The sequence below is a fragment of the Aspergillus aculeatus genome, assembly GCF_001890905.1.
Source record: "Aspergillus aculeatus ATCC 16872 unplaced genomic scaffold ASPACscaffold_8, whole genome shotgun sequence".
In the NCBI taxonomy this organism is placed as follows: Eukaryota; Fungi; Ascomycota; class Eurotiomycetes; order Eurotiales; family Aspergillaceae; genus Aspergillus; species Aspergillus aculeatus.
Genome location: NW_017962983.1, coordinates 263,107 through 285,970, shown reverse-complemented (window position 1 = coordinate 285,970; position 22,864 = coordinate 263,107). Strand labels below are relative to the sequence as shown.

Sequence of the window (22,864 nt, the reverse complement as noted above, 5' to 3'; positions counted from 1 at the left end):
TCCGGAATGACAGTCACCAATGGGGTTGGACCGGCCGGGGTCGCCGAGCCCCGATCCAGCGGCATTGAGGTGATCATTGTGGGGCTGGGCATCGCGGGACTGGTGGCTGCCATCGAGTGCCATTACAAGGGCCATACGGTGATCGGGCTGGAGAAGAGTCCCGAGGTTCGTGTTTTAGGTATGTATCCCGAGGTCGTAGCCACACCCACCCAGCCGCTCACGATGGTTGACGGAGTATACAGGGGATAGCATCGCCCTGGGAAGCAATGCGACCAAGGTACTGCAGGCCTGGGAGCAAGGTCAAGTGTACAGACAGCTCGTCACGCAATCGGACGATGTGGCCGCCTTGGAGGTCCTTGATCCTGCGGGGAAACTGTATGCCCTGGATGCGATGGATAGCTACGGCGTCGGGGAGGGGATGATCATCCACCGGGGCACGCTCATCACCGGGCTGTATCGCCATGCCACCTCCTTAGGGATTGAATTACGGTTCGGGGCAGCGGTCACCGCATACTGGGAGTCGGAGGACGGCGAGCAGGCGGGCGTGACCGTGAACGGAGAGCAGAACATCTCCGCCGACTGTGTTATAGGCGCCGATGGCGTGCACAGTAGGACCCGAGATTTTGTGCTCGGGTATCGCATTCCCACGCAAAAGTCTGGGCTGGCCGCGTATCGGTCATGCTTCAGTGCAAAACTCGTGGCGGGGGATCCGGATGCCGCATGGATCTTGAAGGAGGAGGGCGAGCGAGATCGCATGCGAAGTTATATCGCGAACAGAGGCCTGGGACTGACCCTGGCCACGGGGAAACGGGGTCAGAATGTGGTCTGGCAGGTTTGGCACCGAGTACGTATCCTCTGCCTGACAGACTGAATGATGTACTGATCGAAAGAATCTCAGAACGAGACGCAGTCGGCCGAAACCTGGGAGACAACCAGCAAAGCTCGTGTGGAGGATGCCCTGGCCCTCTTGCAGGACTGGCCAATCTACTCGAAGGTTGCCGCCGTCCTCCGGCATACCCCAGACGAGATGCTGGCGGACTATAATATCATCGTCCGTGATCCGCTGCCGCGTTGGATCTCCAGTGGCGGACGCATCATGATCCTCGGCGATGCCGCCCACGTCATGTCCCCAATGGTGGGCCAAGGGGGTGGGCAGTCGATTGAGGATGCGGCGACGCTGGCCATCTGTCTGGAGCTGGCGGGCAAGTCGCGCGTGCGCCTGGGTCTGCAGGCCGTCCAGGATCTCCGATACCAGCGGACACGCCTCATCCAGGAAAGTGGGAATGCCATCTACGAGCAGTGGCGCGATCCCGACTGGGAGGCCATCGAGAAGAATCCGGCGATAATCAAACTCCCCCGCCCTGAGTGGATCTTCGGGTATGATGTTCACCAAGATGTGTACAAGGAGTTTCCGGCGGTCCAACGGGCAATTCAGGATGGGAGCACGTACCGACCCCGCAATGTCCCAGAAGACGGTGAATACCAGAGTGCGTATGACTCCAAGGCGAGTGCCATACCGTAGAAGTTTTCGATTTCCGCAATTAGCCAGCTCATCATCGGCCTTTTTCACCAAGGGCATATAAAACTATCTAGACAGTAGGCAATGGTCAGAGACACCACCGTCGAGGCCTTTGGAGGGACTGCGGGTGACATGGGGGCTGCATCGGGTGTTGCCTTTGGTGTTTATTTTTGATCTGTGATCTGAAAGTAATGTACAGTAAATGGCTTGACGAAATACACCAAGGAAGAATCACTTTCACTGGAGGTTACTGGTAACTCATAGAGTAAGTACTCAGGGCACGCACGCACGCACTTTGGTGCTCACCGCACAGGCTGATGATCGGTCGGTAGAAAGCGGCATCATTCAGTTGTGCAAAAAGAGAAGGTAATTCCTCGGAATGATTGCCGCAAGAATTAACGAGCGAATGGCCCACTCGGCGATAAACATGCCTCTTTGAGCGATAGACTATCGATAGCGTACTGAGGGGTAGTTCCATATCTCAAAGCCTCCCTTATCAGAACCGCGACCGCGGGACAGCTGGAGCCCCGCTGATTCCTCCATTCCGAATCAGTCCAGCCAAACCGACAACTTATTCCCCAAATCCAGTTTAGGCAGTTCTAGCCTGACACTCCACAAAACCGAGCTATCTGCTGTCTGCTGCCATTGTGACTGTCTTGTCTTGTCTCTTCTTTTCTTTCTCTCGTCTTTGTCTGTTCAACTTGGGAGATTCTTTCTGTGACTTTGCGCCAGGATGTCCGACCTTTTCGTCGAGCTTACCACGCCGAACGGCCGCCAGTACAAGCAGCCCACGGGGCTGTTCATCAACAACGAGTTCCGCCCGTCGTCTGGGGGACAAACCATTGTGTCGCTGGACCCAGCGTGAGTAGCTTGTCTAGCTCCGCAGCGAGACAGACACAGTCGCATGGTGCTGACGATCGCAGAACGGACAAGCCGATTGCCACGGTGCACGCGGCGACCGCGGAGGATGTCGACGCCGCCGTCCAGGCCGCCAAGGCCGCCCTCGCCCATGCATCATGGAAGCAGCTGCCCGCCACCGAGCGCGGCCAACTCATGGGCCGACTCGCCGACCTGATCGAGCAGAACAGGGAATTGTTCGCGGCCATTGACGCCTGGGATAATGGTTGGTTCTCCTTCAGAGGCCCCCCCCCGCGGCAGCACTCGACGGTTAGCGATAGAGCGGCTCTAACATGACACACCAGGAAAACCATACCACGTTGCATTCAACGAGGACCTCACCGAAGCTATCAACACCATCCGCTATTACAGCGGCTGGGCTGATAAGACCTACGGCCAGACGATCAGCACCACCCCCCAGAAATTCGCATACACCCTCCGCCAGCCCCTTGGGGTCATCGGGCAGATTATCCCTTGGAACTACCCGCTGTCCATGGCGGCCTGGAAGCTTGGCCCTGCCCTGGCTTGCGGAAACACCGTGGTTATCAAGGCCGCCGAGCAGACGCCGCTGAGTATTTTGGTTCTCGGCACGTTGATCAAGGAGGCTGGGTTCCCGGCTGGTGTGGTGAATATCATCAATGGGTACGGTCGCGAGGCGGGAGCGGCTCTTGTGCAGCACCCGCTGGTGGACAAGGTGGCCTTTACTGGTTCCACTGCCACCGCGCGCGAGATTATGAAGATGGCTGCCGGTACGCTTAAGAACATCACACTCGAGACGGGTGGCAAATCGCCTCTGCTGGTGTTCCCCGATGCCGACATGGAGCAGGCGGTCAAGTGGTCCCACTTCGGCATCATGTCGAACCAAGGCCAGATCTGCACGGCGACCTCGCGTATCTTCGTGCACCGGGAGGTGCTGGACACCTTCCTGGAGCAGTTCAAGAAGGAGGTTGAAACGACGTCCAAGATCGGTGATCAGTGGGATGAATCGACATACCAGGGCCCTCAGGTTACACGCGCGCAGTACGAGAGAGTGCTGTCGTATATCGAGCTGGCCAAGAAGGAAGGCGCCAAGCTGCTGATTGGTGGCGGCGCATATACTCCTGCTGACAGCAAGTTGGAAAAGGGATACTTCGTCCAACCCACGGCGTTCACGGATGTCACGGATGACATGCGTATCGTGCAGGAGGAGGTGTTTGGACCTGTGGTGGTCATCATGCCGTTTGACTCGGAGGAGGAAGTTATCCGCCGCGCCAATAATACCACGTATGGTCTAGGTGCTGCAGTCTTCACGCGAGACCTGGAGCGGGCTCACCGGGTGGCGGCAGAGATCGAGGCAGGTATGGTCTGGGTCAACAGCAGTCAGGACTGCGACCCCCGCATTCCTTTTGGAGGAGTGAAACAGAGTGGTATTGGCCGGGAGCTGGGTGAGGCTGGCTTGGAGGCGTACTCGCAGATAAAGGCAATCCACATCAACATGGGGAGTCGACTGTAGATAGACCATCCTGATAGACGATCGTGATGCCACCAGTTGAATGTTTATGATGATACACCGTTTAAGAAGAGATCTCAACCGGTTGAGCAAATCCGCCAATCACAAAGTCCGCAATTTTGGGATCCTTGCTTCTGTCTCATTAACTCGCAGGACCAACTCCGTCTTTTGTCGAGCTTGTAACTCGCCGCTGCCCTCGCCGCTGTCCAAAGCATGGAAGTCATCATTGCATGAAAAGGCTTACTGCGAAGAACGCAGTGGAAGACACTCGCTGTCCATTCACTAGTCCTGATCTGTGGTCTCCACACCAAAGGACGCATGTGAGAGAGAGGAGAAAGCAGGACAGCCATAAAAAGCTCTGCTGCTGTTTGCTTTCCCTTTCTCCGGATTCGTTCACTCTCAGTCCAGCATCGTCCTTGCCCATTTGTGTATACCCCTATCATACCGACAGACGACAGGAGGATGACGTTACCAATGGGAGGCCTGCTCGATGGAGTTTAAGGGGAGATCCAACGACCAACGACGAGACGAATGATTTTGCACCACACATCCAAGGGCCGACACAACAATCAATGTGCACAATGATGTCACGATCCGTTGCTCACGCAGAGTCAAGCATCAAGACTACACGACCCTTGCGGACATTCAGCAAGGCCGACCGAGATTTGTTGAGCCCGGAGTAGGCATGGTTGGCATGACTGATAGGTGGTGAAGTTTGAAAACAGCAAGGACGAAATGGAGGGAAAAGAGGTCAGGTGCGTGTACCACAATGTGTTACCTGACACCGTGCCAATCATGCGTGCTGGGAACAAGATGCTATTGTTCCTTATAGTCGTGGCCTGAATTATAGTTCATCGTGGGTCTTTATGCATACTTCTGGACAGCACCGAAGAAGATCTAAGCTCCTTCATCCCGATCCTGTTGGTCCTTCAGCATCACACAGCCAAGTTCAAGAATCAACGCACGGAACAGCATTGGATACAGGTTGGCAGCCCTCAAGGAACTGGGTTGAGTTCCCCCTTGCGCATAACTTGCGGAACGATGGTAGTTGTTGGGAAACGCAGCCAACCAAGTTTACGATGGATGCCGGCCATCGTACATATGCTTCATATTCGTACGACTATCACATGCCACCAATGCCTTTTCTACAAAGATTATACACCGCTTCGGTGACTAGTCTAAGTTTTGACGAGCTCATCCGATACGTCCTCTTGTTCTCTGCTTGTTGAGGTATGCGGCTTGGATGAGGCGATTGTGTGACGGATCGGCGATGGAATGCTTCAGCAGCGCATCTTGATTTCCTCCGATGTTGGCAATGATCTTGGAAGCCGTTATTCGAGCTCAAGTTAGAAGAGTCGGTGTGGCCTAGTTCGGCGTGGCGGCAAGGCAGGGCAACTTTCCCCTTTGCGGCGGCAGGACGTCATACAGGTTGTTGTCGTTCAGGGGGACAGATAAAATGAGCTGTGGGCCAGGGCTACCAACGACTGAGTAGACTTGAGTCCTAGCTTTTGAAACAAGTCGTGACGATGACGACAGCCGCTTTACCACCACCATGCATCCTTCCTACCGTGTCCGTTTCGGCCCGTGCTGATGCTTCCGCCAGAACCGCGCCGAACCCGGAAGAGCGCCAATCACTGGTGTTGGAGTGGCCCCAAACAGATGTGCGGGAGTGGCTTGAGAAGAGTGGAAGCAAAGTAGATTCTCTGGCGCGGGTGGCTTGGGCTCTGGTGCTTCGAAGCTATACCTCTCTGGATCACGTTTGCTTCAAGCTTGCCACGAGCTCGCGGGAGAGCAAGCTTTACGATTGCCACATCGACGGGACAAGCAGCCTCCAGAACCTTCTGCATGAGGTAGAACGATGCGAGAAAGACGAGTGCTGCCGCGAGAACTCGGCGTCCCTCTGCAGGAATGAACTCGGAAACGCACATGGTGTTTGTAACACCATGCTTGCAGTTGAGCTGGAAGGCGGGATACGGGGTCAGCTTGTGGAGTTGCGGAGCGTGTGTACCTACTTCCATCGCACGTTCATTGAATGATAAGACTTGGGCTAAGAGGTACACAGGCCACCCTGATAGTGAAGATCAGCTCTAGCCACGACCCTTCGACATTCCGAACAGTGTTTGAGTTCGACTCTATGAGCTGGTCTTGTCAGCAGGTCAGAGCAGTGGCTCACACCTTTCACCACACAATATCCGCCGTCATTCGAGACCCCCCGAGTCAGAGACCTGGACTTGTGCAGTGAAGTGGATATTGAACGCATGGCCAGGTGGAATATGCCTTTCAGGAGAACCGTTGAGGACCAATGCGTCACGGAGATCATTCTGCGATCTTGTCGCGAACGGCCCGACTCCACGGCAATCTCAGCCTGGGATGGGGAAATCACTTACAGCGATCTGGAACGACAGAGCGCTAGGCTTGCGACAAAGCTGTTGAGGATTGGCGTTGGCCCTGAGGTGACTGTTCCTATACTTATGGAAAAGTCGAAATGGTTGGTGGTCGCGGCCTTGGGCGTCATTCGAGCGGGCGGTTCCTTCCTCACTCTGAATGTTTCGCACCCATTTGAGCGCATTGAGAGGATAGTCCGGACTGTCTCAGCGCCACTCGTAGCGTGCTCGCGCGGTTGCGAAACGCTAGCCCGTCGCTTGACCGAGAAGACCATTATCATTGATGATGCTGCAGCATCTCTCGAACAGGAGATCGATGATGAAGCTTTGCAGCAACAGCAAGACCGATCATCACCATCAGATGCTCTGTATGTGGTCTTTACCTCGGGAAGTACGTCAGAGCCCAAGGGTCTGGTACTTGAGCATAGGGCATTCTCTGCCTCGGCATTGGCAACGATTGGCCCGTTGAGGCTGGGGCCGGAGACGCGCCGTGTACAGTATGCGGCAAATGGCTTTACCATGTGTAACCGCGAGATCCTGCTCATGCTCATGGTGGGAGGCTGCCTCTGCATTCCATCCGAAAACGATATAAGGACGGATCTGGCAGGGTTCATCAACCGCCACCGTGTTAATTATGCATTTTTGACGCCAGTTTTGCTAGACAGCCTGAAGCCCACAGATGTCCCACCCCTTCGTGTGCTCTTGCTAGGGGGTACGACAATTGGTATGTCCCAGATAAAGAAGTGGACAAATCATCTCCGAGTGATGTATGGGTATGGGGCGACTGAAACGGCTGGAGTTGCCGTTCTGGTCCCAGAGATTGAGCCAGGATGGGATGAACGCAGCGTCGGATATGCCTGCGACCATTGCCTCTGGGTCGTGGATGTGAATAATCCGAACCGTCTAGTGCCCGTGGGTGCCATCGGGGAGCTAGTGCTTCAGGGCAAGGGCCTTGCAAGGGAATATCTAGGTGACGAGGAGAAAAGTTGTCGTGTGTTCTTGAAGTCAGCAGACTGGCAATCCCGACTGGCTCCGTACGGATATGGCAGCTCTCAAGAGCGGCTCTACCGCACAGGAGATCTGGTACGATACAATCTGGATGGGTCTATCCAGTACATCTCACGAAAGGACAGCGTGGTCGAAGTGGGCGGCCGAAGAGTAGACCCCGGGGAGGTTGAGCATCATATTGCAAACTGTACGGACCTCGTGAGTCGAGGGGTACGAAATGTTGCCGTTGTGGCAGCTAATGCACCAGAGAATTGTGGCAGGACTGTGCGGGTGCAGCTCACTGCAATCATCGAAACTGACGTAAGCTCCACGCAGTGTTCAAGGGAATCGGCTTCAGGGAGTTTGAACATGGTTCGATCCGATCCGAACGGTGAATTGGCAGCAGTAATCAAGGAGTATCTGCTAACCCAGGTCCCTCAATACATGGTTCCGCCTCATTTCTTTCTCATCAATCACATGCCCTTAAACAGATCAGGGAAATTTGATCGGCTCCGGTTGAAAACTGTGGTATCTGAGATGCTGACGCTAGCCAATGAGAAGCATTGTGACTTTGAGCCAGAGAAGTTTTGTCCGAGCCCGGTGGCTAGTTCAACGCGGTCAAACATGAACAAAGCGACAGGGCCGCAAGCTCCTATGGCCGATGATGCACCGAATGGCGTGTTGGCTCAAATAGAGCAATTGCGGAAACTGATCGCTCAGCTGCTTAAGCTTCCCGAAGACACGGTCAGACCAGAGAGCAATTTCTTCGAAATCGGGGGAGATTCAATGACATCGTTTCAGCTGGCATCGCTCGCTGGACGGAAAGGTCTTCACCTGACAGAAGATACGATTCTGAGCTGCCCAGTAGTGTCGGACATGGCTAAGGCATCGACTCCCAGAAATTCGCCCACTGAGCGCCAGGAAATGCGGACAAGCCCAGGCAAAGAGGAATTCACCGCTGCCCAGACCGAAAGGTTGCGGAGACTACTGCCGTTGGAGCTATCACCTTTGATGCTCGAAATGCTACCCCTTACCGACTTTCAACAGACGAGCTTGACAATGATGAATTACCGCTATTACCGGCTTGGGTTGCCCCCGAAATTCGATCGTAGACGGTTGCTTCGTGCTTGCCAGAAGCTCGTTGCTCGACATACCATTCTGCGAGCAGCCTTTGTCTGCCAGAATGGAGAATATGTTCCGGTGGTATTGAAAGACTGGACAGTGTCTGTTCGTGATTTTGAAACAGATGATCTAGACCGGTTTTGTTCAGACGACAGTTCCGTTGCAGAGAATGTAACTAGCGGTCGACCGCCCTTTGCCATACACTTGGTGACCATCAAACAATCTGGCGAAGTGTTCCTTGTCTTCCGGCTCGCCCATGCGCTGTACGATGGTTTTTCTGCGTCTGTCCTCGTCGGCGACTTTGCCGCTCTTTACAACGAGAAGACCTTGCCTCCGACAAGCCCATTTTCGGCTCACCTGCGAGCAATGCAGGCATTGCAGACGGAGGTGGCGTATGGTACTTGGCGAAAGGTCCTGCAAGGATCACAGATGACTTCACTGCGCGAGCATAGACTTCCCATCTCCGCGTTGGAGGACCGCACTTCACGGCCAGCGTTTGTGGTTAATGTCACAAAGACAATTCCCACCGTTTCCTTGCCGGTCAACATCACCTTATCCAGCTTGCTCAAGGCGGCGTGGGCTGTCACGCTTCTTCGGTACTTTGCCTCACAGTCTAAGACTTCTACATCCGTCGTCTTCGGACAAGTCGTGCATGGACGGAATTCTAATGTGACGCATGCGGATCGCATTCTGGGCCCCTGTATCAGCATCGTTCCTGTCTCCGTCTCGTTCGAGCCAACAACTTCCAGGCTAGAGGTCCTTCGCGCAGTTCAGCGACAGCACCTTGAGACTTTGTCTTACTCGGCACTGGGATATCGAGACATCGTAAAGAACTGCACGGCGTGGCCCAAGGATACTCCGCTGAGCAGTTTCGTGCGAGTTCGCAATTATGAATTCCCCACTGAGTGTTGGCTAGATGGAGTTCAGTGCCATGCCAGCCACTATCCTTTACCTAACAATCCATCTCATAGTGCGAATGTGCATATTGTTCCTGGGGCAGGTCGTCTGCATGTGGAGATCGCAGTCTCGAGTCACGTTCTCGGTGAGCGGCAGGTAGAGTACCTAGTGGGGGAGTATTGCCGGACGATTCAGAGTTTTGATAACAAAGTCATTGGGCGCAAGCCGCATGTTTTCGCACCGGGGCCCTCGCTGGGGTAGATAGAAGCACTGAAGAACTGCATGCGGTCGCCTTGAAGCTCATTATGGCTCAGCCAGATATGCTGTGGTTTCCATAAGGATCCCGCAGATATATATTTATGAGACTGTCAGAGCCAAAAATCAATGATCGGTATCCAAGCTTTTTGGTGAAAAATCAGGTGCTTGTCGGAGGACAGGGTAATGTGTCAAGATTTTGCAAATAGCCACGACATACCAACAGTCATATTTTGTTCTTCCTACACGTTGCGATACTATCTCGGCAACGTAGCGGGCATATTTCTGCTACCCAGGTGCTCGGCTGTGGGTAGATCATAAATACGCCTGTTTGACCGGTATGATCGTCGGGCACCATCTGAAGTTACCACGGAGGTTGAATAGAAGAAGTTGGGTGATGCGACAGAAATCAGGAACAATAATAGAAGATTAAGGTGCGGCAAAACAATGCGAGGAACGTGAAGACAGTTCAATTTTTCCAGGCTGGTAGACTGGCCACGTGATCAGTAGTTGCTTCGCGAACAGGAAACACCCAGTAACACATGCAAAACATTTGCTTGAGATTCACAAGTGATGCGGAGTGAACTTACCCTCTACCAGTTCGTTCAACAGGTTCGCTCCCATCTTTTTTCCCCATCTTTCCCCTCGCACCTCGCCCCCTCGCCCCTCGCCCTTCAGCATCATCTTGCATCATGGCTTCCACCGAGCCTGTCACTGAGCCAGCCACTGAGCCTTCTATGAAGCTTCCTACTGAGGTTCCAGCTGAGACTCACACTGCGAATCCCGCTGTATCTCTCACTGAGCCTGCCGAAGGCCTCGTCTCCGAGAACCCTACCGAGCCTTTGTCTGAGACTCCCACTGAGCCTACTACTGAGTCTTCCGTCACACCTGTCAGCATGCCCGCCTCTGAGACGGCTACTAAGGAGACAACCGAGTCTTCCACCCACACTGCCAATAATCCCATCTCTGAGACCTCGACCAAGCCTGCCACTGAGACATCTCTAGAGCTTCCCACTGAAGTCGCTACTGAGTCTTGCGATGAACTTGTCAACATAACCACCACCGGGACAGCTTCTGATCCTACAGCCGAGACTCTCACCCAGCCTACCAGTGTCACCATCCCTGAGACTTTCATCGAATCTTCAACCGAGCCATCATCTGAGCCTAGTGGTCAAGATTCAACTAAAACTGGCGATAACGCTCCCAGCGAGACCCCCAAGCAGCCTGGCAGCGAGAATATCATGACATACCAACTTGAGGACACTCCCGAACATCTGGCAAGAATGGAAGAGCTACGTGCGAGTGGTATGCTCACTAAGCGCTCCACCATGCCTTGCTCCGCATGTTCTTTCAGTCCTGAACGACAGAGGTGCTGCAACTACGAGAGCCACGTCAAGATCTTCTATGAAGCCGGCGATCGCGGCGTTTGGGCCCTGGGCTCCGACCTTATCCTAAAGGACCGTGGGCCTAGTTATCCAACCGATGAAAACGCAAACCTCCGCTTCGTGAAGAAGAACACCACCATTCCTGTCCCTACTGTGATCTCGCATCACGAGGAAAGTGACGGTCACGCTCTCACTATCATGACTCGCATTCCTGGCGAAAACCTCAAGGAGGCTTGGTTTAAGCTGACTGATGATGAGAAAGACAACATTGCGAAGCAGACTGCCGAGTATTTGCTCCAGCTCCGCTCTCTCCAGTCTGATCGTCTCGAATCTCTCGACGGTCGTCCTGTGTTCAGTAAATATCGCGGCAGGGAAGATAACTGTGAGTCTGCTCAGGATCCTACATCTGATGATTATGTGTGGAATCGCCTGGCAGCCTCCCTGGATCCAGCCGTCCCCGAAGCGGTGCGCTGCCGGCTTCGGCGCTCCATGCCACCCACTAAGCCCTTTACCTACACTCACAATGACCTCACACACGTCAACATCATGGTCCAGAATGGCAAGCTCAGTGGTATCATCGACTGGGAGGCCGCTGGATACTATCCTGTTTGGTGGGAGTATACCCGTGCAATCGTGACCTGTGAAGGGTTGGAAGATATGGAATGGAAAAGCCTGTTGCGCCAGTACATGCCCAAAACCCAGGAAGCCAAGTCCTGGTACTTGGACTGGTTTTGGCTACGCCACGGTGTGGACAATGAAAGAGCGAGGGAACTTATACAGGAGGCTGAAGAGGACGAATTCGAGGAGGATGTGACCGAGAAGAATGAGCCTGAAGTGGGTGAATCTGACGAGGATGAGTCGTGAAGTCATGATCATCTGTGACATGTTTCTACCTACCTGTCCACATTTCTCACACTTTGACACTGTCTTGAAGACAATGCCATGATAGTTGACATGTATTACATCGCTTTATGTATTTATCACGGGGGATATGTCCCATAGCGATAATGCCCAATAAAAGAGTCGATTATCAGACCTTAAAAGTCCAGTAAACACAAAGCCACAAGCAACCAACGAAAGACAGAATAGACCTCAGGGCTTTACAAACATCTTCCACGCTCCGAAAAAAAAGGATCTCACAGAACACAAAGATTGTAAGTTGAAGACGCCAAAGCCCTCCTATCGATGATAGGATGAATCCGTCCGAACGCCATCGCTAAATGCCACGTTTCTCACCAAAGCAAAGGGCATCATTTGTTTTCTTTCTCTGTATCTCATTTTCTTCAACGATTTCCTTGCCATATTCTGTTAGCTGCAGTTACCATCATCTCGCAGATACCCATACCTTGAATACCAGCGCATCAAACGACCATTCCGATTGTAGAATTGTCTCTCCCATATTGACGTGCCACAAATCACCACCAGAGAAGCAGACCGCAGCCTCCAGTCACTTGGCCTTGGAGCTCGACCTGCCGGCCCCGCCTTGCCGTCGGGCTTGGGCTGGGTCTGGCCCTTAGTCTTGTCCTCAGCCTTGGGCTTAGGCTGGGGCTTGGGCTTGGGCTTGGGCCAAGGCTTGTCGGGTGAGTGGAAGGGGTAGTTCATCGCGATGTTGCGGTTGCAGGCCTCGCACCGCTCCCGGGGTTCGTTTTGGGGGTCCTTGGGAGTCATGTTCTGGAATCCGCACTCGCAGCGCATGGTGCAGGTGGGTACAGAGATGAGAAACAGGTTTTGGTGTAGGTGGAAAGGTGGGGTGCTGGGGCGTCAAGCCGCAGGTGAGGTTCTGTAACGGTGTGAAAGTCAGTTATTGAGTTCAGAATCCTGCATAGATTTGGTTTACTCACTGGCTTTGGAATGTAGAGGTTGGATGTGCAAGATAAGCAGGTTTGACGATCAGAAAGGTGGTTGGTGTAGATGAGATCTATATGAACGAAGGAGATAGCGAAGGAAGTGTTGGTGGTAAGAGAGTAAGTAAGAGACGGTGGCTCCGGGGACGGCTCCGGGGGAGGCCAGTAACACCGATAGGCCGTGTGTTAGGCTGCCAGGCCCGGGGGTCTACAGTGAAGAGCCCCTACTAAGTTAGTAGCCTAGTGCCTGGAAGTGAATGCTTTGCTCCTCGGGAGTGCAAGCATTTAGAACCATCGATCCCCTAAGAAAGCAGTTTACAATTAGATCGGCTTTGATCTTGTGGACACCTTGCTCATAACTGTAATCATAATATAAATAGACTTTAATATTCTAGACTAAATGACATCTGTGAATATATAAACAAGCTCAAACAAACAAAGAGTTTAAACTGTTATACATCCCGCACCCACCGCAACTGCACAGCCTTGTGATCCTTCACCTGCATCGTCGACTTTGTTATCGCATTCTCCGATAACCACACCAACCTCCGCCGCAGCTCTTCGGGCTGCGTGATCCCGTCGACGGGGATCGGCTCGCACCGCGCGAACCGAAACAGGGTGGCCATGGTGGAGACAAACTCCACCTGGGACATCTTCATCCCCGGACAGATCCGGGGGCCGCCAGACCACGGCAGAAATGTCCCCTTCGGCGGGGACCTCACTTTGCCGGTGTCATCGATCCAGCGCGAGGGTCTGAAATCTGTGGCATCCTCTCCCCAAATTGTCTTGTCAAGATGAATAGCCGCCGCAGACACCATGACGTTCATCGGGGGCGCAAGGAAATGCGTGCCCTTTTCGCTGACGAGCTGTTGAGGTCCAGACACTGCGCGGGTCGAATGCAGGACGGGGGTGAAAAGGCGGAGGATCTCGAACTGTGTGATCTCATCAGGAGTTTGGTCACAAGGTGAGAAGGAAAAGGGATGGGTACCATGAGCCCCAATGTCCGTTGGCACTTGGGGAACACATCATCGTAGGACCAGGTTGACGAGTCTATGGGGAGCTCACGCAGCTCGTCGCGGATCCACTCCTGCCATTCGGGATATGCGGCCAATAGCGTCACCGCGAACCCCACGGTGTTGGCCGGTCGTCTCGTAGCCCGCAACGGTGAAGACATAAAGGTTCCCACTGAGCTCTTCCGGCGTGAAGGCAAACCCTGAGGTCGCGTCAGTGTCCGAGTTCTGCAGGAAAAAGCGTAGGAAATTGCTGCGCCCCGCGGAATCATCCCTTGCCGTCTGGCGCTCCTCTTCGGAAATATCGGCGATGTACTGCGGGACTCTCTCGAGACGTTGGCCTAGAAGACGCAGTCGGGCCTGCATGAAGGATAGTTTAAGGAGCTTTGGGGGGATGAAGGCGGCCACGAGGAACATATCGGTTGCCAGCGCGAGGGCTTTGAAGTAGGCCGTACGAGCGTGCTCTTCCCTGTCGGCGCTGTCTCGAAGTGGTGCCGGCGACCACGGGGTAGTTTTCGTGTACCCTGCCTGGCCGATGACATTGATTGCCAGGTTGCGCAATCCGGTAAGTGTATCCCCTCCTGGGTGGTCAGATAGATAATTTAACATCGATTGGGCTTGTTCGCGACTCTCCGACCAGGCGATTCGGCTGATGCGCTCGTCTAGACTCGCAGCAAACATGCGACGGTGACGTTTCCTGCGAGTGATTAGAAAGAGATAGTGTTCCAGTAACGGCCACAAACCATTCATCGCCATTGGTCTACACTTCGCATATTAGTGTCTAAGCATAAGGAGAGATCGATGACTGGCGTACCGCGAATACATTAGGGCCCAAGAAACCCAGAATCTTTCCGACAATAGGGGCTTGTTCAAAGTCATTCCTTCGCTGCAGGATCACATTTCCAAGATCGACATCTGCGGTCGTAGACAAAGATTAGAAGAATATTCGTAAAAGGAACTTGGAAAACACCCACCAGACCATGCATTCATTGAGGGTGAGCAAGACAAAGGTATTCCCCCAGCGGTCAAAAGGGCCGCGTTTCATGCGGAACTCCCAGCCATGTGTCACGATGTCCCAACGGTCGTAGAGCCACCCCGGAAGCACTGGTTGTAAATATGGGCGCAGAATTGGCGCGAGGATCAGCCAGGGCGCACTTGAGGTGGGTGCGGGGGCGAAGACGACTGGAAATCCAGTGCGACGGGCTTGGATAGACAAGCGCACAAAGAAGAGGGCTTTGTAGATCGCAAAGAGACAGACTGCGACCCACCATATCAACAACATTTCGAGCTCTATCTTGATTGACCTTCGATGTTCTGTGATATGACAGCGAGATCGTGGCGCAGCGGCACATTTGAACTTTTAAGGGTGAGCTCTGCTTACGCCAAGACGAGGGCTAAACATGCACTTGATGCTAAAGCAAGTTAGCCGATGGAGCCTTTCCGAGTGTGTTCTAGCTTGAACGCCTTTAAATCGATGGATCTGACCAGGGCAATCATCGATTGGTTTTCTCGTGAAAGATGGAGGTCAAAAGCGGGGAGATTGGCTGGTGGACTACAGTGCCGTATTACAACTATATTTCTTGTAGTGGGTCAGTGTTTTCTTCGAAAGTGTGATCCTTATTCTCAACCATCTCGCGACTTCCTACGAAATTGACCACGACTCGCCCGTCTATGCTACTGGGTATATGCTTCAGGATCTGATTTTCTATCCTTCCGTTTCAGCTGCGTATGCTGACATCCAAATACCGCAATGACCGTTTGGACTTAATTTAAACAGGACAGGGGCTGCACTTTCTTTGTCTCCGTCACCCAATTGCAGTCTGACCTTAGCGTCATGTGCCAGGATACTCAACTCCATCATTTACACCCATTTCCTACGAGAACAGCCAAAAGGCTTCGGTGCGTCTAACGGCTTTCCCTCGTTAAGTGCTCACAATGCAGGTTGTCGCTGTTCCCGAAACAAGAGACCAACCTCGGAGTCTTTATCAAGCACAAGCTTTATTCTATAAAGGCCATACACACCTCAGATCAACATCCCAGGCATTAGTAACTGCAAAGCCCGACCTTTGTGTCATTCTTTCTCTTCATGGTGAGGACTGAGAATTTTTGAAAATCATTTGTCGGAAGCACTCGCGTATCTTACATAGAACCAAACACAAAGCACATCTGACAGGTGACTGCCAGGTGTCAGTGGCTGTTCCAAGGATAACCAAGTTGGCTAGCCCCGATGCCCCAGTCAGATCGACGAGTAAGCCTGGGCGGATTACTCCGCTGATAGAGTGGTTGAAGCCTCCGCCAAGAGGCTAAGCATCGGATAATCGGAGACCCCATTCTAGCCTCGTACCGTGTTCTTCCACATTCTACACAACATGCCTTGAATAAAGTGAGCGGAAGTTATGAACTTACTGAATAATATAATCTACGGCGTGCGACGTAACAGTAGAGCCTGCAGCTCAGCTTGCGTCATATGAAGCCGAACAAACCGGTTGATGCGGAGAAGAAAACCGAAGGCCGGGGTGGATTCCACATCCGACTCAGGCACCAGCTTTTCTGTCTATCGGCCTGACGTCATGTCGATTCCGCTCCACGTCAACACATCTGATTTATCTTTCATCACACCCGGAGACAGCCCAATGAAATCGGCAGGTCTTGGGAAGTCCGATCTGGCCAGTGTCCGGGGCCCCGGTTATGTTTTGCCGCCGGACAACCCCGGCTTGCCACGCACAGAGAGCCGACCTGCACATCGGGGCCGGAACATCAATACACCATTGCCAGTCGTGCATCAACGGCCAATAAACTAAGCATATGGCGTGCTCGTGGAACTGGCCTGGAGAAAACAAGCATCACCGCCCGTGGTACGTCTCAGGGACGGTTGGCTGACAGGCCAGTCTATGACGCCAGACAGGAGAAGATATTTTCCGTACCTGAAGTCATAACATGATGTCCACTGCTGGTAGATGTTTTGGATTGTCCTGCTGACGGTCTTTCTCGACGTCATGTTACTAAATACCATGAAGAATTGGTGCACGGGATGGAGATGGAAATAAGTATAGATCGGCAGTTATAAAAGGCATTGATCTCGCGTTCGTTCTACCAGGCATTTCAAGCTAATATAAGCATTGTCTATCTGATTGACAGTGGGGCATTGTACACTGGTTTTATGCCTCTTTCTGCTTGCTCTAGGCACATCCTCACAACTGCCCGACTTATCTCATGCGCCGTTCAACACAATGACCACGCCTGACACCCACCCCACCGATCAAGCCAACAATCAACCCAATGATCAAACCAACACAACCGAAGAAACGATCGACAAGGAGACCGAATATCCACCCGACAACAAGAAAATCCAACGCCGACAGTCCGAATCCGATCACCCGACCACCTCCCAAACCGAACACGCAGCGCAGCGTTCCTCTGACGAGAGCGATGGGTCTCTGTCCCGCAAACCCCGACCCGACGGCAAGCGGGAGCTCAGCGAGGACGACTGCTACGACAAGCTGGGCTTCTCCTTCCCCTGGTACAAGAAATGGACGATCCTGACCGTGATCTTCATGGTGCAGATGTCCATGAACTTCAACACGGGCGTGTACTCGGACGCCCTAACGGGCATCGAGGAGACGTTCGGCGTCAGCGCGCAGGCGGCGCGGGTGGGCCAGATGATCTTCCTGGTGGCGTACGCGTTCGGCTGCGAGCTCTGGGCGCCCTGGAGCGAGGAGTTCGGGCGGTGGCCGATCATGCAGCTGAGTCTGTTCCTAGTCAACATCTGGCAGATCCCGTGCGCCCTGGCGCCGAACTTCGGGACGATCGTCGTGTGCCGGTTCCTGGGCGGGTTGAGTTCCGCCGGGGGGTCGGTGACACTGGGCATGACGGCCGATATGTGGGAGGCGGACGATCAGGGGTTCGCGGTGGCGTATGTGGTGCTCTCCTCGGTGGGCGGGTCGACCATCGGGCCCGTCTTCGGCGGGTTCATCGGCCAGTACCTGACCTGGCAGTGGGTGTTCTGGGTGCAGTTGATCTTCGGCGGCTTCACGCAGGTGCTGCACTTTTTCCTGGTGCCGGAGACCCGCGCCACCGTGCTCCTCGACCGGGAAGCCAAGCGCCGTCGCCAGTCGGGCGAGGATCGTGAGGTTTACGGACCGAACGAGCTCAAGACGAATCGTCTGGAATTGCGCGAGATTCTGCGGATCTGGAGACGACCGTTCGAGATGTTCGTGCGCGAGCCCATTGTCTTGTTTCTGTCGCTGCTCTCCGGGTTCTCCGATGCGTTGATTTTCACCTTCACGGAATCGTTCACCCTCGTCTTCGACCAGTGGGGCTTCAACACCCTGACCAACGGCCTGGCGTTCTGCGCCATCCTGCTGGGATACATCATCGCGTACCTTATCTTCCTTCCGGACATCTGGCGCCAGCGGAAGATCCGCCAGAAGCACGGCTCGGCGGCGCGCCTGGCCGAGCGACGCCTACTGTTACTGCTGTTCCTCGCACCCCTCGAACCAATCGGCCTGCTGGGCTTTGCGTGGACCTCGATCGGCCCCGCCTACGCGCCGTGGATCGCCCCGTTGATCTTCGCCTGTCTGATCGCCATCGCCAACTACGCCATCTACATGGCGACCATCGACTACATGGTCGCCGCGTACGGACCATACTCCGCCTCGGCCACGGGGGGCAACGGATTCGCGCGGGACTTCCTGGCGGGCATTGCGACCATGTACGCGACGCCGCTGTACGAGAACATCGGCGGGAAGTTTCACCTGGCGTGGGCGTCGACGCTGCTGGGGTGCATTGCGGCACTGGTGGCGGTGCCGATCTACATCTTCTACTGGAAGGGGCCGGCGATCCGGGGGCGGAGTAAATTCGCGCAGACGCTGGCGGCGGATCGGGAGAAGCATGCGGGACGGCGGGCGAGTCGGTTGCGGGAGGAGGAGATGCCCTACGCGTAGACGCTGTGCTTACCATATCTAGAAGATCAAAGCTTATCATATAAGGAGTATCACATATCAGTCCCGTTATTGATTGATTGAAATCTTCTATACTGTGCAGTATCTCCCATACATCCGAAAACACCTCCCAGCAAAAAGCAGCCAACCTCACCCTTCACGTGCCCTCCTAGACACGCCAAGCTGCACAACGCCAATAGCCTATGCAAAGCCACGCCAAGCAAGGGTGTAACGTAGCACCAACCATCCCAGTAGCAGCCGTCGATCACCCGTCCTTCCCGCGTAGATACGGCACCCCAATTAATTTAAAGCACCACCCTCCCGCCGAGCCACCCTGGTACAGTCCCTCAATCCCCCAGACTGTGCCCCTACTGTCCTCACCTCCTCCCCACCAATCCCAGAAAATGCATTTCCCCCTCAACCTCCTCACCCTGGGAACCCTCTCCCTCTCCCTCCTCCTTTTTGGCAGCACAACCGCCATAACCCTCCACACAAAATTCCAATACCGCACAAACGGAACCTGGCTCGAAAACCTGGCCCTGGGGCCAGCCCCCACTCCCAGGGACACAAACACCACCCAGACACTACTAGTAACCCGAATGGACGTCCCCGAACTCTGGAAAATCGATGTCTCCACCGGCCAGGGAGAAGTGGTAGCTACCTTTCCCAACGCAACGGCCTGCATGGGAGTGACCCCGCTGGCCCGCGAGGGGGTCTACGCGGCCGTTGCGGGACGGCTCCAGATCACGGATATCGGACATCCCGTTGTGGGGTCGTGGGGGGTATACTCGGTTGATATCTCGGGTGGGGATGCAGTGTCCGTGCACAAGATAGCGGATGTGCCGGAGGCGGGGTGGTTGAATGGGGTGACCTTTTTTCCTTCGGGGGCCTCGGGGGGTTCGGGGCTCGTGTTGATGGCCGACTCGGTAAACGGGGTGATCTGGCAGCTGGATACGCAGACCGGGAAATACAGCGTGGCGCTCAACGATACGGCTAGTATGGCGGCGTCGCCGACGGATCCGTTGGGGCTGGGCGTGAACGGGGTGCGCGTGTGGCGCGGCTTCGTGTACTACTCGACTGACTCGGTGCAGGCGGTGTTTCGGGTCCCGGTAAGGTGGGATGATTCCTTGCAGACCGTAAGAGCGGCGGGGGCTGTGGAGACGGTGGCGGAGAAGGTCGTGGTAGATGATTTTGCGGTCGCGGAGGATGGCGGGTTGTATTTGATGGCCGTGGCCGATAATCAGGTGGTTAGCGTTACGGCGGCGGGGCAGCGGTCGGTGCTGGCCGGGGTGAGGGATAGTGCTTTGGTGGCTGGGTGTACGTCCGCTGTGGTTTCGAGGGATGGGCGGCGGTTGTTCGTCACGACGAATGGGGGGCATATCACTCCGCCGAGGGGGCGGGAGGAGCCGGCGAAGCTGGTAGAAATTGTTTTGTAGGGCAGGGGAGTGTGCTTATTTATGGTTGACAAGTGAAGATCGGTGAATTTCATTCCAGAATTAAACACTCAATGATTAACATACAAGCATAACAGTCAATAGCAACCCAGACAACGAGTAGCAGCTTTTTAGAACAAAGCATATTACAGTCTCCCGGAATCCATATCCCCCATCCCTTCACCCTAATCATCAACCCCCACAAAGCACTTCCCCCTGCCTACGTCCACCATAGCCCCTTTCAACCCTTGCTATTTCAGCTTACGCCTCAAATTCCACCTCCACGTCCCTCTCCACCTCCACATCCCTTCGACCTCCCGGGCCACCACCACTGACCCCAGCCGACGCCGCCGCGGCAGCAGCCGCTGGAGGAGGCGCCACGGGCAGAGGCACCGGCGCGCCAGTCTGAGGCGTGCACGGCTCGCACTTGGGGATTTTGGCTACGCGAAGTCAGTGCCCTCACCACTGCTTATTACCTTCAAAGACGAGGAATGGGATCCCATGACTCACAAATGCCCTTGCAGTGCTTGGTATCGATCCGTCCACCCCAGATATAGCACTTGTCGGCCGGGACATAGTACCAGTCGCTGCATTGAACGTCAGCGGGGTGCTATGAGCCACCGCGAGAGAAAAGCATACTTGATACCCTTGTACTGCTCGCCGTCCGTCCACAGACAACTGACGTCGCGCGTGAGCCCCTTGGTGATGAAGGTGCGCTTGCTGTACCCGCAGGCCAGGGCGGGGCACTTGAAGCAGTCGAAGTAGTTGTGGACCTGGCCGCGGACGTCGCAGGTCACGGCGGCGGTGAGGGCGGCGTAGGCCAGGAGGAGCAGGGTGAAGAAATGCATAGTGGGTAAGAAACTGGGCTTGTGTTATGTTCAAGTCTGATGGTGTGAATGTAGCTTTGCGAGTGTCTTTGCGCTGTGCTGTCGGATAGAACTTCGAGACAGATTCGCGAGAGCGACGGTGCTATTTATCTTCCCAACCACACTATGAGCTCTATACCGCACGCATAGTAAACCCCCATTCCGCTGCTGCTCTAAATAATGACGTCCACGACACCCCTTGGCGATCTTGGCATAACACAGCCCACGTCAATATTCCGCTCCAGAATACCGTTCAGTTCCCATCATGATCTGCAACTTCGTGTTCCGCCTCCTAAGACAATCACGGGTCCCATCTCTAACATGCAAAGTCAATTGTTCCGGACGGGATCATAATTCTTCCAGACAAGATACGAGCCCTGCAGGTGATCATCCTCGGGCCGGACAATTCACCCGCGATACTATTTTCAGCCGCATCGGAGATTGTAGTAGCGTAAAGCTGCGGGTCCTGTTATGTACCTGGGTACCAGATCTACGGGCTGTCATATTTAGAGACTATGCTCGTATTCTGGGCTGGAACCTTGGGTCGGCTTCCCGAGGACAATGACGTCGGAGGGTGCCGAGACCCTGATCCACCGGGTCGGAACACGATTACACTGCCTCCCTGGAAGCTCGTATCTGTGTTGTGGGAGGGATTGGGAGCGGTTTTCTGGTATTGTTCTTGTCGCAAGGGGTGGTGCTGAGCGCCAGTATGGATGTTGTTGACTGGGACTGTTTGTTGATGGGTAGGTAGACTATAGTTGGTTTTGGTACGCAGTTGACACTGTACATACACTCGTTTGTAGAAGTTGTTCTCGCGCCCTCTGACGTCGGACTAGTACTATCGCACAAGCATGGCATTTTACATTCCCAGATCTAGCATGTATGATTTGATGGTGATTGATAGGTATATCTTGCAAGGTCACTTCCGAGACAGATACCTTGTGCGGTGGCAACACTGAGAACTGGACGACTTTGGCGAAAGTCTAGGTCGAAATGCCCAGCCATTACCAGTGCCCAGGTAGATCCTTGGCGATGCTGGGCAGAAGGCTTGATTTGCTAGGTTTCACTCACGCCGGCCATATCTCGCGGAGACCTCTGTCTACGAATATGGCAGGTCAGGGAGTGAAGGTTTGTGGCGGTATGGCATGTTACACCACGATGAAGTAGTCCTTTGAGCTAGCCTGAACCTTCCCTCCTTTGAAATACAAAGGAGATGGCTTAAGCAATGAGCGGCTCTAAGAGAAGCTCCATCTTCTCAAATGGCATGACCCCAGAACAGCGGTGTTCTTGGAACAAGGGATAAAGAGTGAAAGAATTGAATCCGTGATTATTGATATCATCCAACGAGCAGGTCAACTCATACTCCGCTTCCAAAGCCCTAAACCTCTAGCGCAGGATACCCCGGAGCGGAACTCTCCACTTGCCGCGCCCAGTCTGCTGGAGAGTAATGTATGAGCCGTAAGTCTCCTTGTTGCTGGACGGAGTCGATGATGTTGAGCAACGATAGGTCCATGTGGAGTCTGGCAGTAGAGGTTAGAGGTACATAGTAGTGCGTTGTAACTTGCTATTTCTTCCAGGGAGCTGCAGGTAAACAGGGAGCAAGAAATAAAAGGACAATGTACGGGTGAGGACGTAAATGGTAATAAAAATGCTTATAGATTAACCCGTGTAATTGCCAGCCTTGCATGCACGCCAGGAGCATCTCAGCCTCCATGTGCCACGGCTGCAGGCGCATCGAAACCGCCACCTGTCCGTTCGACTGGAAGGAGTATAGGGCGATGCGCCCGGTACCCAGGGCCTCTTGGTCGATCACAGGGAAGACCTGGTGCTTGGCGT

At 54.2% G+C, this 22,864-nt stretch overlaps 8 protein-coding genes across 8 annotated transcripts; 6 read left to right on the top strand and 2 right to left on the bottom strand.

Annotated features, from left to right (window-relative positions):
• Nucleotides 1-6: 6 nt before the first annotated feature.
• Nucleotides 7-1,522, top strand: ASPACDRAFT_52327 (FAD-dependent oxidoreductase; the record flags this gene model as incomplete). Its single annotated transcript, XM_020202599.1, has 3 exons — nucleotides 7-178; nucleotides 243-844; nucleotides 899-1,522. 3 exons carry the CDS (start codon nucleotides 7-9, stop codon nucleotides 1,520-1,522), a joined length of 1,398 nt encoding a protein of 465 aa, XP_020055994.1.
• Nucleotides 1,523-2,179: 657 nt separating this feature from the next.
• Nucleotides 2,180-4,020, top strand: ASPACDRAFT_78587 (aldehyde dehydrogenase ALDH). Its single transcript, XM_020205214.1, has 3 exons — nucleotides 2,180-2,380; nucleotides 2,443-2,642; nucleotides 2,722-4,020. The coding sequence occupies exons 1-3, from the start codon at nucleotides 2,253-2,255 to the stop codon at nucleotides 3,906-3,908; spliced, it is 1,515 nt and encodes a 504-aa protein (XP_020055993.1). The 5' UTR covers nucleotides 2,180-2,252; the 3' UTR covers nucleotides 3,909-4,020.
• A 942-nt stretch (nucleotides 4,021-4,962) lies between these two features.
• ASPACDRAFT_1880939 (uncharacterized protein) lies at nucleotides 4,963-9,915 on the top strand. Its single transcript, XM_020198223.1, has 3 exons — nucleotides 4,963-5,928; nucleotides 6,145-7,804; nucleotides 7,862-9,915. Exons 1-3 carry the CDS (start codon nucleotides 5,432-5,434, stop codon nucleotides 9,554-9,556), a joined length of 3,852 nt encoding a protein of 1,283 aa, XP_020055992.1. The 5' UTR covers nucleotides 4,963-5,431; the 3' UTR covers nucleotides 9,557-9,915.
• Nucleotides 9,916-10,242: 327 nt separating this feature from the next.
• Nucleotides 10,243-11,799, top strand: ASPACDRAFT_60489 (uncharacterized protein; the record flags this gene model as incomplete). The annotated part of the gene is made up of 1 exon (XM_020203563.1): nucleotides 10,243-11,799. One exon carries the CDS (start codon nucleotides 10,243-10,245, stop codon nucleotides 11,797-11,799), a length of 1,557 nt encoding a protein of 518 aa, XP_020055991.1.
• A 1,432-nt stretch (nucleotides 11,800-13,231) lies between these two features.
• ASPACDRAFT_43275 (uncharacterized protein) lies at nucleotides 13,232-14,779 on the bottom strand (the record flags this gene model as incomplete). The annotated part of the gene is made up of 6 exons (XM_020201225.1): nucleotides 13,232-13,711; nucleotides 13,768-13,866; nucleotides 13,907-14,486; nucleotides 14,533-14,549; nucleotides 14,604-14,704; nucleotides 14,764-14,779. 6 exons carry the CDS (start codon nucleotides 14,777-14,779, stop codon nucleotides 13,232-13,234), a joined length of 1,293 nt encoding a protein of 430 aa, XP_020055990.1.
• A 1,237-nt stretch (nucleotides 14,780-16,016) lies between these two features.
• Nucleotides 16,017-18,798, top strand: ASPACDRAFT_1880938 (uncharacterized protein; the record flags this gene model as incomplete). The annotated part of the gene is made up of 2 exons (XM_020198222.1): nucleotides 16,017-16,037; nucleotides 17,152-18,798. The coding sequence occupies 2 exons, from the start codon at nucleotides 16,017-16,019 to the stop codon at nucleotides 18,730-18,732; spliced, it is 1,602 nt and encodes a 533-aa protein (XP_020055989.1). The 3' UTR covers nucleotides 18,733-18,798.
• Nucleotides 18,799-19,133: 335 nt separating this feature from the next.
• Nucleotides 19,134-20,165, top strand: ASPACDRAFT_60486 (uncharacterized protein; the record flags this gene model as incomplete). The annotated part of the gene is made up of 1 exon (XM_020203562.1): nucleotides 19,134-20,165. The coding sequence occupies one exon, from the start codon at nucleotides 19,134-19,136 to the stop codon at nucleotides 20,163-20,165; it is 1,032 nt and encodes a 343-aa protein (XP_020055988.1).
• A 213-nt stretch (nucleotides 20,166-20,378) lies between these two features.
• ASPACDRAFT_78585 (uncharacterized protein) lies at nucleotides 20,379-21,408 on the bottom strand. Its single transcript, XM_020205213.1, has 3 exons — nucleotides 20,802-21,408; nucleotides 20,673-20,749; nucleotides 20,379-20,602 (listed from the first exon to the last, which is right to left on the bottom strand). Exons 1-3 carry the CDS (start codon nucleotides 21,008-21,010, stop codon nucleotides 20,424-20,426), a joined length of 465 nt encoding a protein of 154 aa, XP_020055987.1. The 5' UTR covers nucleotides 21,011-21,408; the 3' UTR covers nucleotides 20,379-20,423.
• Between the last annotated feature and the right edge of the window lie 1,456 nt (nucleotides 21,409-22,864).

Coding starts and splice junctions, on each gene's coding strand:
- ASPACDRAFT_78585 (XM_020205213.1), bottom strand. CDS start 21,010: ATGCATTTCTTCACCCTGCTCCTCCTGGCCTACGCCGCCCTCACCGCC. Junction 20,750..20,801: donor GAGCAGTACAAGGGTATCAA/GTATGCTTTTCT, acceptor CGTTCAATGCAG/CGACTGGTACTATGTCCCGG. Junction 20,603..20,672: donor CAAGCACTGCAAGGGCATTT/GTGAGTCATGGG, acceptor GACTTCGCGTAG/CCAAAATCCCCAAGTGCGAG.
- ASPACDRAFT_1880939 (XM_020198223.1), top strand. CDS start 5,432: ATGACGACAGCCGCTTTACCACCACCATGCATCCTTCCTACCGTGTCC. Junction 5,929..6,144: donor TGTACCTACTTCCATCGCAC/GTTCATTGAATG, acceptor GGACTTGTGCAG/TGAAGTGGATATTGAACGCA. Junction 7,805..7,861: donor GGCTCCGGTTGAAAACTGTG/GTATCTGAGATG, acceptor GAGCCAGAGAAG/TTTTGTCCGAGCCCGGTGGC.
- ASPACDRAFT_78587 (XM_020205214.1), top strand. CDS start 2,253: ATGTCCGACCTTTTCGTCGAGCTTACCACGCCGAACGGCCGCCAGTAC. Junction 2,381..2,442: donor ATTGTGTCGCTGGACCCAGC/GTGAGTAGCTTG, acceptor TGACGATCGCAG/AACGGACAAGCCGATTGCCA. Junction 2,643..2,721: donor CATTGACGCCTGGGATAATG/GTTGGTTCTCCT, acceptor ATGACACACCAG/GAAAACCATACCACGTTGCA.